At 43.2% G+C, this 12,428-nt stretch overlaps 1 protein-coding gene across 1 annotated transcript in view; it reads left to right on the forward strand.

Moving 5' to 3' along the window:
• The window catches only part of LOC117404621 (fibroblast growth factor 11), a 56,775-nt gene extending 47,249 nt beyond the window's left edge, over positions 1-9,526 (forward strand). The window contains exons 4-5 of the mRNA XM_059014691.1: positions 4,483-4,681; positions 8,472-9,526. Coding sequence (XP_058870674.1) covers positions 4,483-4,681; positions 8,472-8,602 — 330 coding nt within the window. The 3' untranslated portion in view covers positions 8,603-9,526. The remainder of the gene's footprint in view (positions 1-4,482; positions 4,682-8,471) is intronic.
• The last annotated feature ends 2,902 nt before the right edge of the window (positions 9,527-12,428 follow it).

Genomic DNA, 12,428 nt, shown 5'->3' on the forward strand with positions numbered 1-12,428 from the left:
AAGGTTAAATGAGTTTCTTGAGAAGACAAGCTCACAGATTTGCAACAATTTACCTGTCAGCTGAATTTGTTTTTTTTTATTTTTTATTTTGAATTTTGCCGTGACCAGAAGAGGTGTTGACCTTTTGGAACAGTGTTTAAAGATTGATAGATTTTTTTTTTTTTACATTTGGACTTTGGATTGCTTGGCAACAGTCACAGCACATAATCCTATGGTGCCTACTCAGCTATTTTTATACTTGTTTCCTTCGCTTGTTAAGTCTTGCTGTTTTTTTCTGGGTTCAAATGAAGTTAACTCTTTAGATGGACATAGTCAGTCATAAATGCACTCACATAATTTGAAGTACCATATATATATATATATATATATATATATATATATATATATATATATATATATATATATATATATATATATATATATATTTTAAATACTTTTTTCAAGTTCCAATATAAAACCAAATGCAGCTGCTGTGACATCCCTAATAAAAATAACTTTACACAATATAATCCTATAACCCTAACCTCTACCCCAACCCCAACCCCAAACCCTGACCCCCAACCCCAACAGCAAACCCCATCCCCAACTCCAACCCCGACCCCAACCCCGACCCTTACCCCAACCCCAAACCCCAACCCCAAACCCCAACCCCAACCCCAACCACAAACCCCGACCCCCAACCCCAACAGCAAACCCCAACCCCAACCCCAACTCCAACCCCGACCCCAAACCTGACCCCAACCCCAACCCCAAACACCAACCCTGACCCCAACCCCAACAGCAAACCCCAACCCCAACCACAACCCCAACCCCAACTCCAACCCCGACCCTAACCCCGACAGCAAACCCCAACCCCAACTCCAACCCCGACCCTTACCCCAACCCCAAACCCCAACCCCAACCCCAACCCCAACCCCAACCCCAAACCCCGACCCCCAACCCCAACAGCAAACCCCAACCCCAACCCCAACCCCGACCCCAACCCTTACCCCAACCCCAAACACCAACCCTGACCCCCAACCCCAACAGCAAACCCCAACCCCAACCCCAACCCCAACCCCAACCCGACCCTTACCCCAACCCCAAATCCCGACCCTAACCCCAACTCTAACCCTAACCCTTTACAAGTTTGGTAGCTAAACTACAAAGGAAGTACCCTTTTAAAAATTCCCCACAGTAAAAGCATATCAAAGTGTAATAAAGCATGGTAAAGCATAGAAAAGCACAGCAAACCCCAGATACGTACGGCAAAATATATTCCCAAACATGGCAAACAATGATAGACTATGGTAAATGATTAGTATAACCATGGGAAAAGCATGGGGGAAACTGTGAAAAAATTCCTGTGCAAACTTACTGTGGTAACCCTTTATCCCAGAATACTCCTGGAAAATAAGGTTGTAGAGCACAACTTTTCAAAGAGTAAGAGAAAGAGTCTGTGAGAGTGAGCAGTGTGTGTGAGAGTGAGCAGTGTATGTGTGTGTGTGTGAGTGAGCAGTGTGTGTGAGAGTGAGCAGTGTGTGTGTGTGTGTGTGAGTGAGCAGTGTGTGTGATAGCTACAGAGGGTTGTAGCTGTCAGCAGTGTTGAGGGTTCAGGAATTAGGCACAGCTTTTTGGAAAAGCTGCTCTCTGCTCCTACGTTAGAAAATCAATTTAATGGGCTCCACTTGCTGAGAAAGCAAATGAAGGACTTGGCCTGAAGATTTGAGTCACTCTAATAGCTTTCTGCAGTGCTGCTCCCTGACTGCTGTTCAGTTTTAAATAATCAATTATAAATTATGAGGAAAATGTTAACTAAACAGTCAGCTAGCGCAGAGTTATTGAGTCAAAGCTTAGTCAAGCAGACTAACTTTTCAGCTAGTGCCTTCATCAGTGTTATTGAAACTAGGAGAGACTGAGTCAAGCAGACCAGCATTTGGGCTCTAGTGCCTTCATCAGTGTTATTGAAACTAGAAGAGACTGAGTCAAGCAGACCAGCGTTTGGGCTCCAGTGCCTTCATCAGTGTTATTGAAACTAGAAGAGACCGAGTCAAGCAGACCAGTGTTTGGCCTCTAGTGCCTTCATCGGTGTTACTGAAACTAGAAGAGACTGAGTCAAGCAGACCAGCGTTTGGGCTCTAGTGTCTTCATCAGTGTTATTGAAACTAAATTGAGTCAACACAGAGACCTGTCACTGCAGAGGGTGCATTCATAGCCCTTCACATCACCCTGTCCCATTAGCATGCTGTTTGGAGGTTTGGTTTGGATACAAAGTAGTCTTTTCAGCATTCTGATTAATGCAGTACAAGATGTGCTGCACTGAAAACAGTGATACTATAAGGGAGAGGAATGGATTTCAAAGTCTTAGTGAGCACTCCTTTAGGTCACAGAGCACAGTCCTGCTCTGAATATAAAGAAGTTTTTGATCAAAGCCTCTCTAGAAAGGTCAGTAGCGTTTCTCTGCTTGAATCTGAATTGATTCAGTGCTGTTGAACTATGCCCAGTGATTGTGGTTGCTCCAGTTACCCACACAGAGGGATGTGAGAGAAAGTCAAAGTCTTTCACAATCGCATTCTGTTTGTAGAATATAAGAACATTTACGAACGAGAGGAGGCCATTCAGCCAAGCAATGCTTGTATAGCTGACTGATCCCAGAACATTGTCAAGTTAAGGGATGCCAATAATTTAGCACCAACACCATGGCTAGATAACCCACTCCATACCCTCCCCACAGTGGCATACTCTAACATCATCGCTCTCTAACTCTTTATTAATCCTACTAGTGCTTCAAAGACTAGGCAGCTTTAGACGGCATTCAATCCCTGGTTTACATTTACTGTTGTATTGTGTCTGCAATAGAGGTCATCACAGGTCCAAAATAACAAACCCGACCCGACCCGAAATGGAGCAAAACTCGCAAGAATAATGGATCATTTCCGGGCTTTCCCCTATAATGAGTGCAGAACCAAAAATGTAAAGCATACATGGCTGTAGAAACACAACATAAGGGACGAGACAGAGACACACACACACAGTGGGATTACAGTTCAGCACACAAACAGTATTGAACAAATAAAAAGAAAAGGCATTGTCCACGCCAACAGTCTAACAAACAAAAACCCAAACTAAATATATGCTTGCACATGCACTTGTATATGCTTGCAGCTGGCAATATTGAAAGCAGCCTCGCTGGCAAAACAAGGCAACATTCAACACGACAGCGGTACGGTGACCGATTGAGTAGTGATGAGTTCTTGTATCACGTTGCAAAACCAATCAGCATTTACAATGATATATTCCATCCATTTGGGATGTGGTAGAGCACACACTGCAGCTGTGCCGAGGAGCGAGCTGAGCAGAGCTGCTCTCGCTGTGCCTTTAGAAACACCATCCCTGCCAAGGTATTAAAACCGTTAGAAAAGCACTAGCAAGCAACAATGAGATCAAATCAGCACTGATTAATAAAAGCACCATGTAGAAATCCCATGGGCATTGTGCATGTTTATGTGAGTTATGTTTATCTGTTGAAAATGTGTAAATATTAGGGGACTGGTATGTATTTAGCTTTTTAAATATTTGAGTTGCTGCTTCAAGATTTCATGTTGTGTGTAGAGAGGGGGTGGAGTTACCTGACAGACAGGTAGAGCAGTGAGCTGTGGAAGACCGACCGGGTGATCGGAGCAGACAGGCGGGCACCACAGGGAATGCTGTATAAGTGTTCGTTTGCATAAATGTAAGTGAGTAGCAGTAAGCGTTATCAGAATATGTTTTCTGATTTATCTTCTAATGGACTTGTGGCAGGATGACAGAGGTTTGAGGCTCAGAGACAGTGGAAGGGGCAAAATAATGATCTTTATTCAACAAAAAATAATCAAATAAACAGGCACAAGGGCCAACAAAAAGGTTCAAACAAAATACAGAAATGTAGGCTGGGCATTAGCCTTCACTACAGTTTCTTTCTCCAAAACTGCACTGCACTGCACTGCACAGCACAGCACAGCACAGCACAGCACAGCACAGCACAGCACAGCACAGCACAGCAACAAACAAACTCACCCAAAACTCCTCTCTCTAACAAAGGGTTTCAGCTGTCTTTTATAGTCTGTGGCTGGAGCCCAATTAACTAATAATTAACAATTAAACACTTAAGGCTCCAGCCACATTCTCACATGCATTTTTGCAGGGAGGAATTTAACCCCCTCCCTGCCAATCCAAAAAAAACAAGAATCACAAAAACATAATGAAAACAGTAAAAATAACAACAATAACAAAACACAAATTTATAGGGGCAAGCTAGCACCCCATCACAGGACTGCAAAGTCCTTTACCTATATAAAGCGTCACATACTACCTCGTGTTCACTTTGCGTGAGAACCCGAATACAATGTATATTTTGTACACTTGCGCTTTCCTGGTCTGCCTGATGAATTTAGGAGGTTTTTGTGGGATCGCTCGGGGTTTCCAGCAGGGGGCGCTCACAGCAGCTGGTTTGTTTGTTTGCAGGAACACTTCACCCCGGAGTGCAAGTTCAAAGAGGGTGTGTTTGAGAATTACTACGTGACCTACTCCTCCATCCTTTACCGGCAGAGAGAGTCAGGCAGGGCCTGGTACATCGGGATCAACCGCCAGGGTCAAGTGATGAAGGGCAATCGAGTCAAGAAGACCAAAGCAGCCGCCCACTTCCTGCCTAAACTCATTGAAGGTGAGAACTGTAAACATTGGACACTAAAGTAATTGTAGCCAGTACTGGGGAGTAATGCAATACATGTAATACATTACTGTAATCTGATTACATTTTTCAGTAACTTGTAACTGTAATCTGATTACATTTTTTCAGTAACTTGTAACTGTAATCTGATTACATTGTTCAGTAACTTGTAACTGTAATCTAATTACAGTTCAGTAACTTTTGGTTCCTTTTTCAAACAGGTAACGAAATGTGATAACGGATTACATTTGATGTTAAAAAAAGCAACGTTTGATTACATTTTAAATAAAAGGACTAATGCATAAAATCAGAAAACGCTTCAGCAGTGCGAGACAAGCCTCCCAGGTCACACGAATGCGCTTTTCAGATCATCTCGCTAGAAAATGGCATCAGAGGAGGGGAGTGGGTTCGAGAGCTGGATCTTCAGAGAATAGTTCGAGATGCAACCAAAAAAGATATCTGTAAAATGTAAACTGTGCCTGAGAAGTAACTATAACTAGTTACAATTTTGTTGAAGTAACTCGTAACTGTAGCAGATTACTTTTTAAATGTAACTTCCCCTAGACTGATTGCAGCTAACAAAGTAAATCTTACGTTTTGCACTCCCAGGAGCTACACTGGTTTCCAATGTGCAGTTTTGAAAGTTGTTTTAGCGAACATGGACTTTCATTTTATAATATCTGGTTCTACTTCAGTTTCTATGCCTTCTGTTACACTTGCACTTCACCTCTGCAGTTTCTTCTGGGTCGTGTTATTGGATGAAAGCGCGTCAGTCAATAGGGGAAGCAACTGGTTGGGAAATAACAGGAACGAATCCATTCAAGGGGGTAAATTTAACCCTCCAGGTGACTAAGGAAGTGCAGCACTATCTGAACGCATGGCTTGCAAACAGAGATTGCTTTAGTACCAGGTATCATGTTTTAAAATAAAAATACAAGTTTGCTATGACACATGTTTCAAAGCTGCACATTTGAGAGCTACAAAACGAATAGAAGTCCACAACAGGTAAGATTTAGAGAATGGTTTTGTTAGCTGAAATCACATTAAGGAAATTAAAAGTAGATTTTAGTCTACATTCATTTGCTAGATCTCTTAAGAACAACTTGCTAGAGATGTGCAATATCAGAGTTACCTAACTAATGTATTTTTCCTGTTCCTGTTAACTCCAAACCAGCCTGTCACTAACATCCACCCCATCACCAAACCAGCCTGTCACTAACATCCACCCCAACTCCAAACCAGCCTGTCACTAACATCCACCCCATCACCAAACCAGCCTGTCACTAACATCCACCCCATCACCAAACCAGCCTGTCACTAACATCCACCCCATCACCAAACCAGCCTGTCACTAACATCCACCCCAACTCCAAACCAGCCTGTCACTAACATCCACCCCAACTCCAAACCAGCCTGTCACTAACATCCACCCCATCACCAAACCAGCCTGTCACTAACATCCACCCCATCACCAAACCAGCCTGTCACTAACATCCACCCCATCACCAAACCAGCCTGTCACTAACATCCACCCCAACTCCAAACCAGCCTGTCACTAACATCCACCCCATCACCAAACCAGCCTGTCACTAACATCCACCCCATCACCAAACCAGCCTGTCACTAACATCCACCCCATCACCAAACCAGCCTGTCACTAACATCCACCCCAACTCCAAACCAGCCTGTCACTAACATCCACCCCAACTCCAAACCAGCCTGTCACTAACATCCACCCCATCACCAAACCAGCCTGTCACTAACATCCACCCCATCACCAAACCAGCCTGTCACTAACATCCACCCCAACTCCAAACCAGCCTGTCACTAACATCCACCCCATCACCAAACCAGCCTGTCACTAACATCCACCCCATCACCAAACCAGCCTCTCACTAACATCCACCCCATCACCAAACCAGCCTGTCACTAACATCCACCCCATCACCAAACCAGCCTGTCACTAACATCCACCCCAACTCCAAACCAGCCTGTCACTAACATCCACCCCAACTCCAAACCAGCCTGTCACTAACATCCACCCCATCATCAAACCAGCCTGTCACTAACATCCACCCCATCACCAAACCAGCCTGTCACTAACATCCACCCCAACTCCAAACCAGCCTGTCACTAACATCCACCCCATCATCAAACCAGCCTGTCACTAACATCCACCCCATCACCAAACCAGCCTGTCACTAACATCCACCCCAACTCCAAACCAGCCTGTCACTAACATCCACCCCATCACCAAACCAGCCTGTCACTAACATCCACCCCATCACCAAACCAGCCTGTCACTAACATCCACCCCAACTCCAAACCAGCCTGTCACTAACATCCACCCCAACTCCAAACCAGCCTGTCACTAACATCCACCCCATCACCAAACCAGCCTGTCACTAACATCCACCCCAACTCCAAACCAGCCTGTCACTAACATCCACCCCATCACCAAACCAGCCTGTCACTAACATCCACCCCATCACCAAACCAGCCTGTCACTAACATCCACCCCATCACCAAACCAGCCTGTCACTAACATCCACCCCATCACCAAACCAGCCTGTCACTAACATCCACCCCATCACCAAACCAGCCTGTCACTAACATCCACCCCATCACCAAACCAGCCTGTCACTAACATCCACCCCATCATCAAACCAGCCTGTCACTAACATCCACCCCATCACCAAACCAGCCTGTCCTAACATCCACCCCATCATCAAACCAGCCTGTCACTAACATCCACCCCATCACCAAACCAGCCTGTCACTAACATCCACCCCATCATCAAACCAGCCTGTCACTAACATCCACCCCATCACCAAACCAGCCTGTCACTAACATCCACCCCAACTCCAAACCAGCCTGTCACTAACATCCACCCCATCATCAAACCAGCCTGTCACTAACATCCACCCCAACTCCAAACCAGCCTGTCACTAACATCCACCCCAACTCCAAACCAGCCTGTCACTAACATCCACCCCATCACCAAACCAGCCTGTCACTAACATCCAACCCAACTCCAAACCAGCCTGTCACTAACATCCACCCCATCACCAAACCAGCCTGTCACTAACATCCACCCCATCACCAAACCAGCCTGTCACTAACATCCACCCCATCACCAAACCAGCCTGTCACTAACATCCACCCCAACTCCAAACCAGCCTGTCACTAACATCCACCCCAACTCCAAACCAGCCTGTCACTAACATCCACCCCATCATCAAACCAGCCTGTCACTAACATCCACCCCATCACCAAACCAGCCTGTCACTAACATCCACCCCAACTCCAAACCAGCCTGTCACTAACATCCACCCCAACTCCAAACCAGCCTGTCACTAACATCCACCCCATCACCAAACCAGCCTGTCACTAACATCCACTCCATCACCAAACCAGCCTGTCACTAACATCCACCCCATCACCAAACCAGCCTGTCACTAACATCCACTCCATCACCAAACCAGCCTGTCACTAACATCCACCCCATCACCAAACCAGCCTGTCACTAACATCCACCCCATCACCAAACCAGCCTGTCACTAACATCCACCCCAACTCCAAACCAGCTTGTCAGTAGCATCCATACCCATCGCCTCGGCTGGAAACTCAGAATTAGCGCTATCAGTGTGATGAGAAAGTTGACCATGACTTATATCAATTTTATGTACAGGATCCTGCACTACAGCTCTGTCAGTGATGAGCAAGCTGTTCTACGCAATGAAATAACGATACCTCTTCCTGCTGTGTTTCTGTCTCCCTCTAGTGGCGATGTACCGCGAGCCTTCTCTGCATGAGCTGGCTGAGCAGAGCCCCCCGAGAAAGACAGCCAAGACCACAGACTCCCCGGCGCTGCAGAACGGACGCAAGGAGCCAGCCAAGAGCAAGGGCTCATAGCAAGGGGGGGGGGGGAGAGGGCAAGAGAGAGGGTACTAGGAGAGGGGAAACGAGGGAGAGAGAGGACAGAGAGAGGGGAAAGGGGTGGAAAGAGGTAGGGTTGAGGGGGAGAAGCCAAGATCGAAGGATCATAGCACAGGGGGGAGACAGCAGAGAGAGGAGAGCAGAGAGAGGAGGGGTGTCTCAGGTCTACTAGCCCACGTGGGAGATCAAGGGCTCATGAGCCAGAGGGGGTGGGGAGGGGGGAAGAGTGAAGCTGATAGCTGAGATGGGGACATACAATCCTGTATTTAAAGAAAACTGCCTAAATTATTTTGGATATATGTATTTTAAGCAATGGAAACACAAGGAATGGTATTTGGAGACCTGAATCTGGATTTCACGTTGGATTTCACAAGCAGCTTTGGAGAGCCGTGTCATCTTCCAATGCATGGATCAACCAAGAAGAATTCCTCAGATAATCCACAATAATCAAGAGCTGTTTGAGATGGGCGGTGACTATTTATAAAACAAAGTTACCAGGTTTCCAGAGGTTCTGGATATCTGAATACAATTTGTTATATTTTAAAGTGTCTGTGAACGAATTCCTTACATCTTTGTGCACTTCCATTCACTATGCAGCAATGTGTAGTTTTAAAAAGAAAGTCTGCATTTTCATTTTTTTTAAATAGTATCTGGTACCATATTAAAGAAAGCTGTTTACACACCTTCAGATCTAGGACCCCACCCCCTCCATCTGTCATTAACCAACCAGCTGCTTCCCTGATTGACTGACATGCTTTCAGCCAGTGAAGAGGCAAGAAAATAAAAATGCAGGCGCTACAAAGACTCCTCAATCAATTCAAACACACACAAGGTGCTTCCTCCCAGGAAAAGAAAATTGAAAGAAAAATACTTTGCATGATGTTTCCAGCACTGAAGAGTGAAGACAGCAACTCTTGCTTAATGAAAAACTTCTATCCCAAAGTCTCTCTCAATTATTCATATTTTATTAAGAACAAGGTAAAAATAAAATCGAAATAAAATAAAGCTTACGCATTTCGACATATTGTCCTGAAGGATGTCAAAACGCGTAAGCTTTATTTTATTTCGATTTTATTTTTACCTTGTTGTTAATAAAATATGAATAATTGAGAGACACTTTGGGATAGAAGTTTTTCATTAAGCGAGAGTTGCCGTCTTCACTCTTCAGTGCTGGAAACATCATATGAATTAGTATTTTTATATATATATATATATATATATATATATATATATATATATATATATATATGTAGGTTATGAACAGGCTTGATGGGATTTCAGTTAGGGATTTGTTACTGCATTTCGTAAGCTCTGAATAATAAATGTTAAAAAGAATGAAGCCTCTGTATAAACCAACCAGCAAAACCTGCAGCTCAAAATGAAGTCTAGCTTTTTAAATTAATTGAACTATATACAAACTAACCATTATCAAAACATGACTTTTTTAATGTCTGCCTTAAAGGACAGCTAACCAAGGTTTAAAGATGTAACTTACCTAGCTCACTCAGATATTTCATAGACTAGAAAAGCAAACACTGCTTCCTCATTCACTTCCTGCGCTGAAGGTCTAGCAGCAAATATGTGACCTACAGCACAGGAAGTGAAGAGAATACAGGAAGACACTTTTTCAAACGTATGATTATCATGTTCCCCTAAACTTGAAGCCGACAATTCCCTCCTTTTACAAGAGCTGGATTCGCAAATGCAGTCACATTTAATAGGGATCGAGATTGATTATTTATCGCACAGTAAAATTATTAGCAATAATGATATTCAATTGGCAAGAATCGTGCTTGACCACTGAAAAGGATCAGCAGCTCTCATAATGAGGTGCCCTGTCTCTTCCTGTAGATGCTGATAGGATGTCACAGTACATATAACTAACTACATCATTCCAGTAAATCTTATCTAATAGCACATTTTTGGAATAAATATTTTAAAAGTTTTTAACCTACTGATGTGTTTTCAGTGTTAGTTCCTTCAACCCCTTGACGTTGAAGTGTAGCCTTGAAGTATCTGCAAGGAGCGATCGATAAGTATTTTTCATTAACAGCTTGAAATAAATTACCATTCAAAAATAGAATTCACCTTCACCGTAATGTGTCCGTTTCTTATATAGGAAAATCTGAGACCTACAAAATTGAGCTATATATGAGATAAGATTTACTGGAATTATTTTGTGACAATGTACTTCGAGTGTAATTAAATCGTGCATTGGAAAAGGAACTTAGTTCTCCTCTACAGTGCAATGGCTTTATTTTAAAAAAAGCAAACAGAACAGAGAAAGAACTAAGTGGGGAGAATGTTACAATTAATAGGAGTTAGAATGTGATTTAATCGTGATAATCATGATCAGTTTTAGGTGATTGGAAATTTGATTATCGTCCAACCCTACTGCAATGGTGTTGTTCACATACTGTACCTATGCAAACTGCTTCCACTGTAAGGACCAGCTAGCTTGTAATAGTGCGCTGGGGTATTATACCAGATTGATGTGCACTCTGACAGTGTGCTGTGATGTAACAATGATGATTTGGAATGTCATATAATAAGTGTGATATATTATAGAAATCTTCAGTATACTAGGAAGGCTTGCTGTGGTTTGTGATTACTGTATTACAAAACCGTATGCAAGTATTCTGGTCCATAACTATGGTATAGTATGGAGATACTGTGCACTGTGTAATAACTCCTGGCTGTGGTATGCTATGGCTATATATAGACAGTGATAGGATTGTGGTATCCCTCATAACAGTTTAACACACTAAATTAGCACTGTCATTTTTCAGTTCTACCCCACGCTTTTTCCATGGTTATACAATGCATTTACCATAGTTTTACCTGGGCTAGGTAATGCCTAGCTATGCTTTACTATGCTTTCACAATGCTTTAGTACACTTTGCTGTGCTTTTTTTCTTTGGGGAGCCTGTGTAAGGGCTACTATAGCAGTAAACAGTGAACAAGCTATAGCTTGGCTCCTGTATACCATTAAAATATATAATGCAATAACTATAGCCTGTTAGTGGTGCACTATGAGCCCAATAACTGCATGTATAGCTAGGCTGTGGTACACCATTACAGTATACAATGCAATAGCTATAGCCTGACTGTGGTATACTTTGACAGTATAGACAATGCAATAACTATTTCTATATGAGGTATACTATGACAGTGTCTAGCACATTAACTATGACTGTATGACTGGATTCATGTATAGCTACTGAGTTCTGGTTTACTAGTTAGTATTACTGTACATAGCTGAATCTGGCCCAACGTTCCCTTCTGTACATTGTAGTCATGTTTACACATGCCTTCCTCCTACATTACCTTGATCTATTCAAATACCAGACTTATCCTACAGCCACGAGGAGCGGGTACAAATGGTGAGAAATATTATGATTTTTGATTTATTGTCATAATGCTAATGAAAAAGTGCACTGTAAATCTCCCTTTAAAAATAATTTAAACAAAATTATTCTGTCCATCGTACCCATTTTGCACTTTCAGTAGCTACATGGTTTTGAAAGAGGTGTCTGTCCTACACTAGGTTAATGCAAGTTTGCTTGCCTTGCCTTAAAGGAAGGCTATTACTGCTTAACCTCCTTCATTTCATCCAGCAGTGTCTTGTTACTGGCTGAAAGCATGCCAGTCAACAGGGGAAGCAGCTGATTGGTTATTGACAGGAAAAATGCCAGTGAAGGGGAGGGGACAATTTCACCCTCCATGTGACACAGGAAGTGCAAGAGTCTAAAAACATGGATTGGAAACAGAGATTTCTTTAACCTTGTGTAGTACCAGATAT

Source organism: Acipenser ruthenus, chromosome 48 (assembly GCF_902713425.1).
Source record: "Acipenser ruthenus chromosome 48, fAciRut3.2 maternal haplotype, whole genome shotgun sequence".
NCBI lineage: Eukaryota > Metazoa > Chordata > Actinopteri > Acipenseriformes > Acipenseridae > Acipenser > Acipenser ruthenus.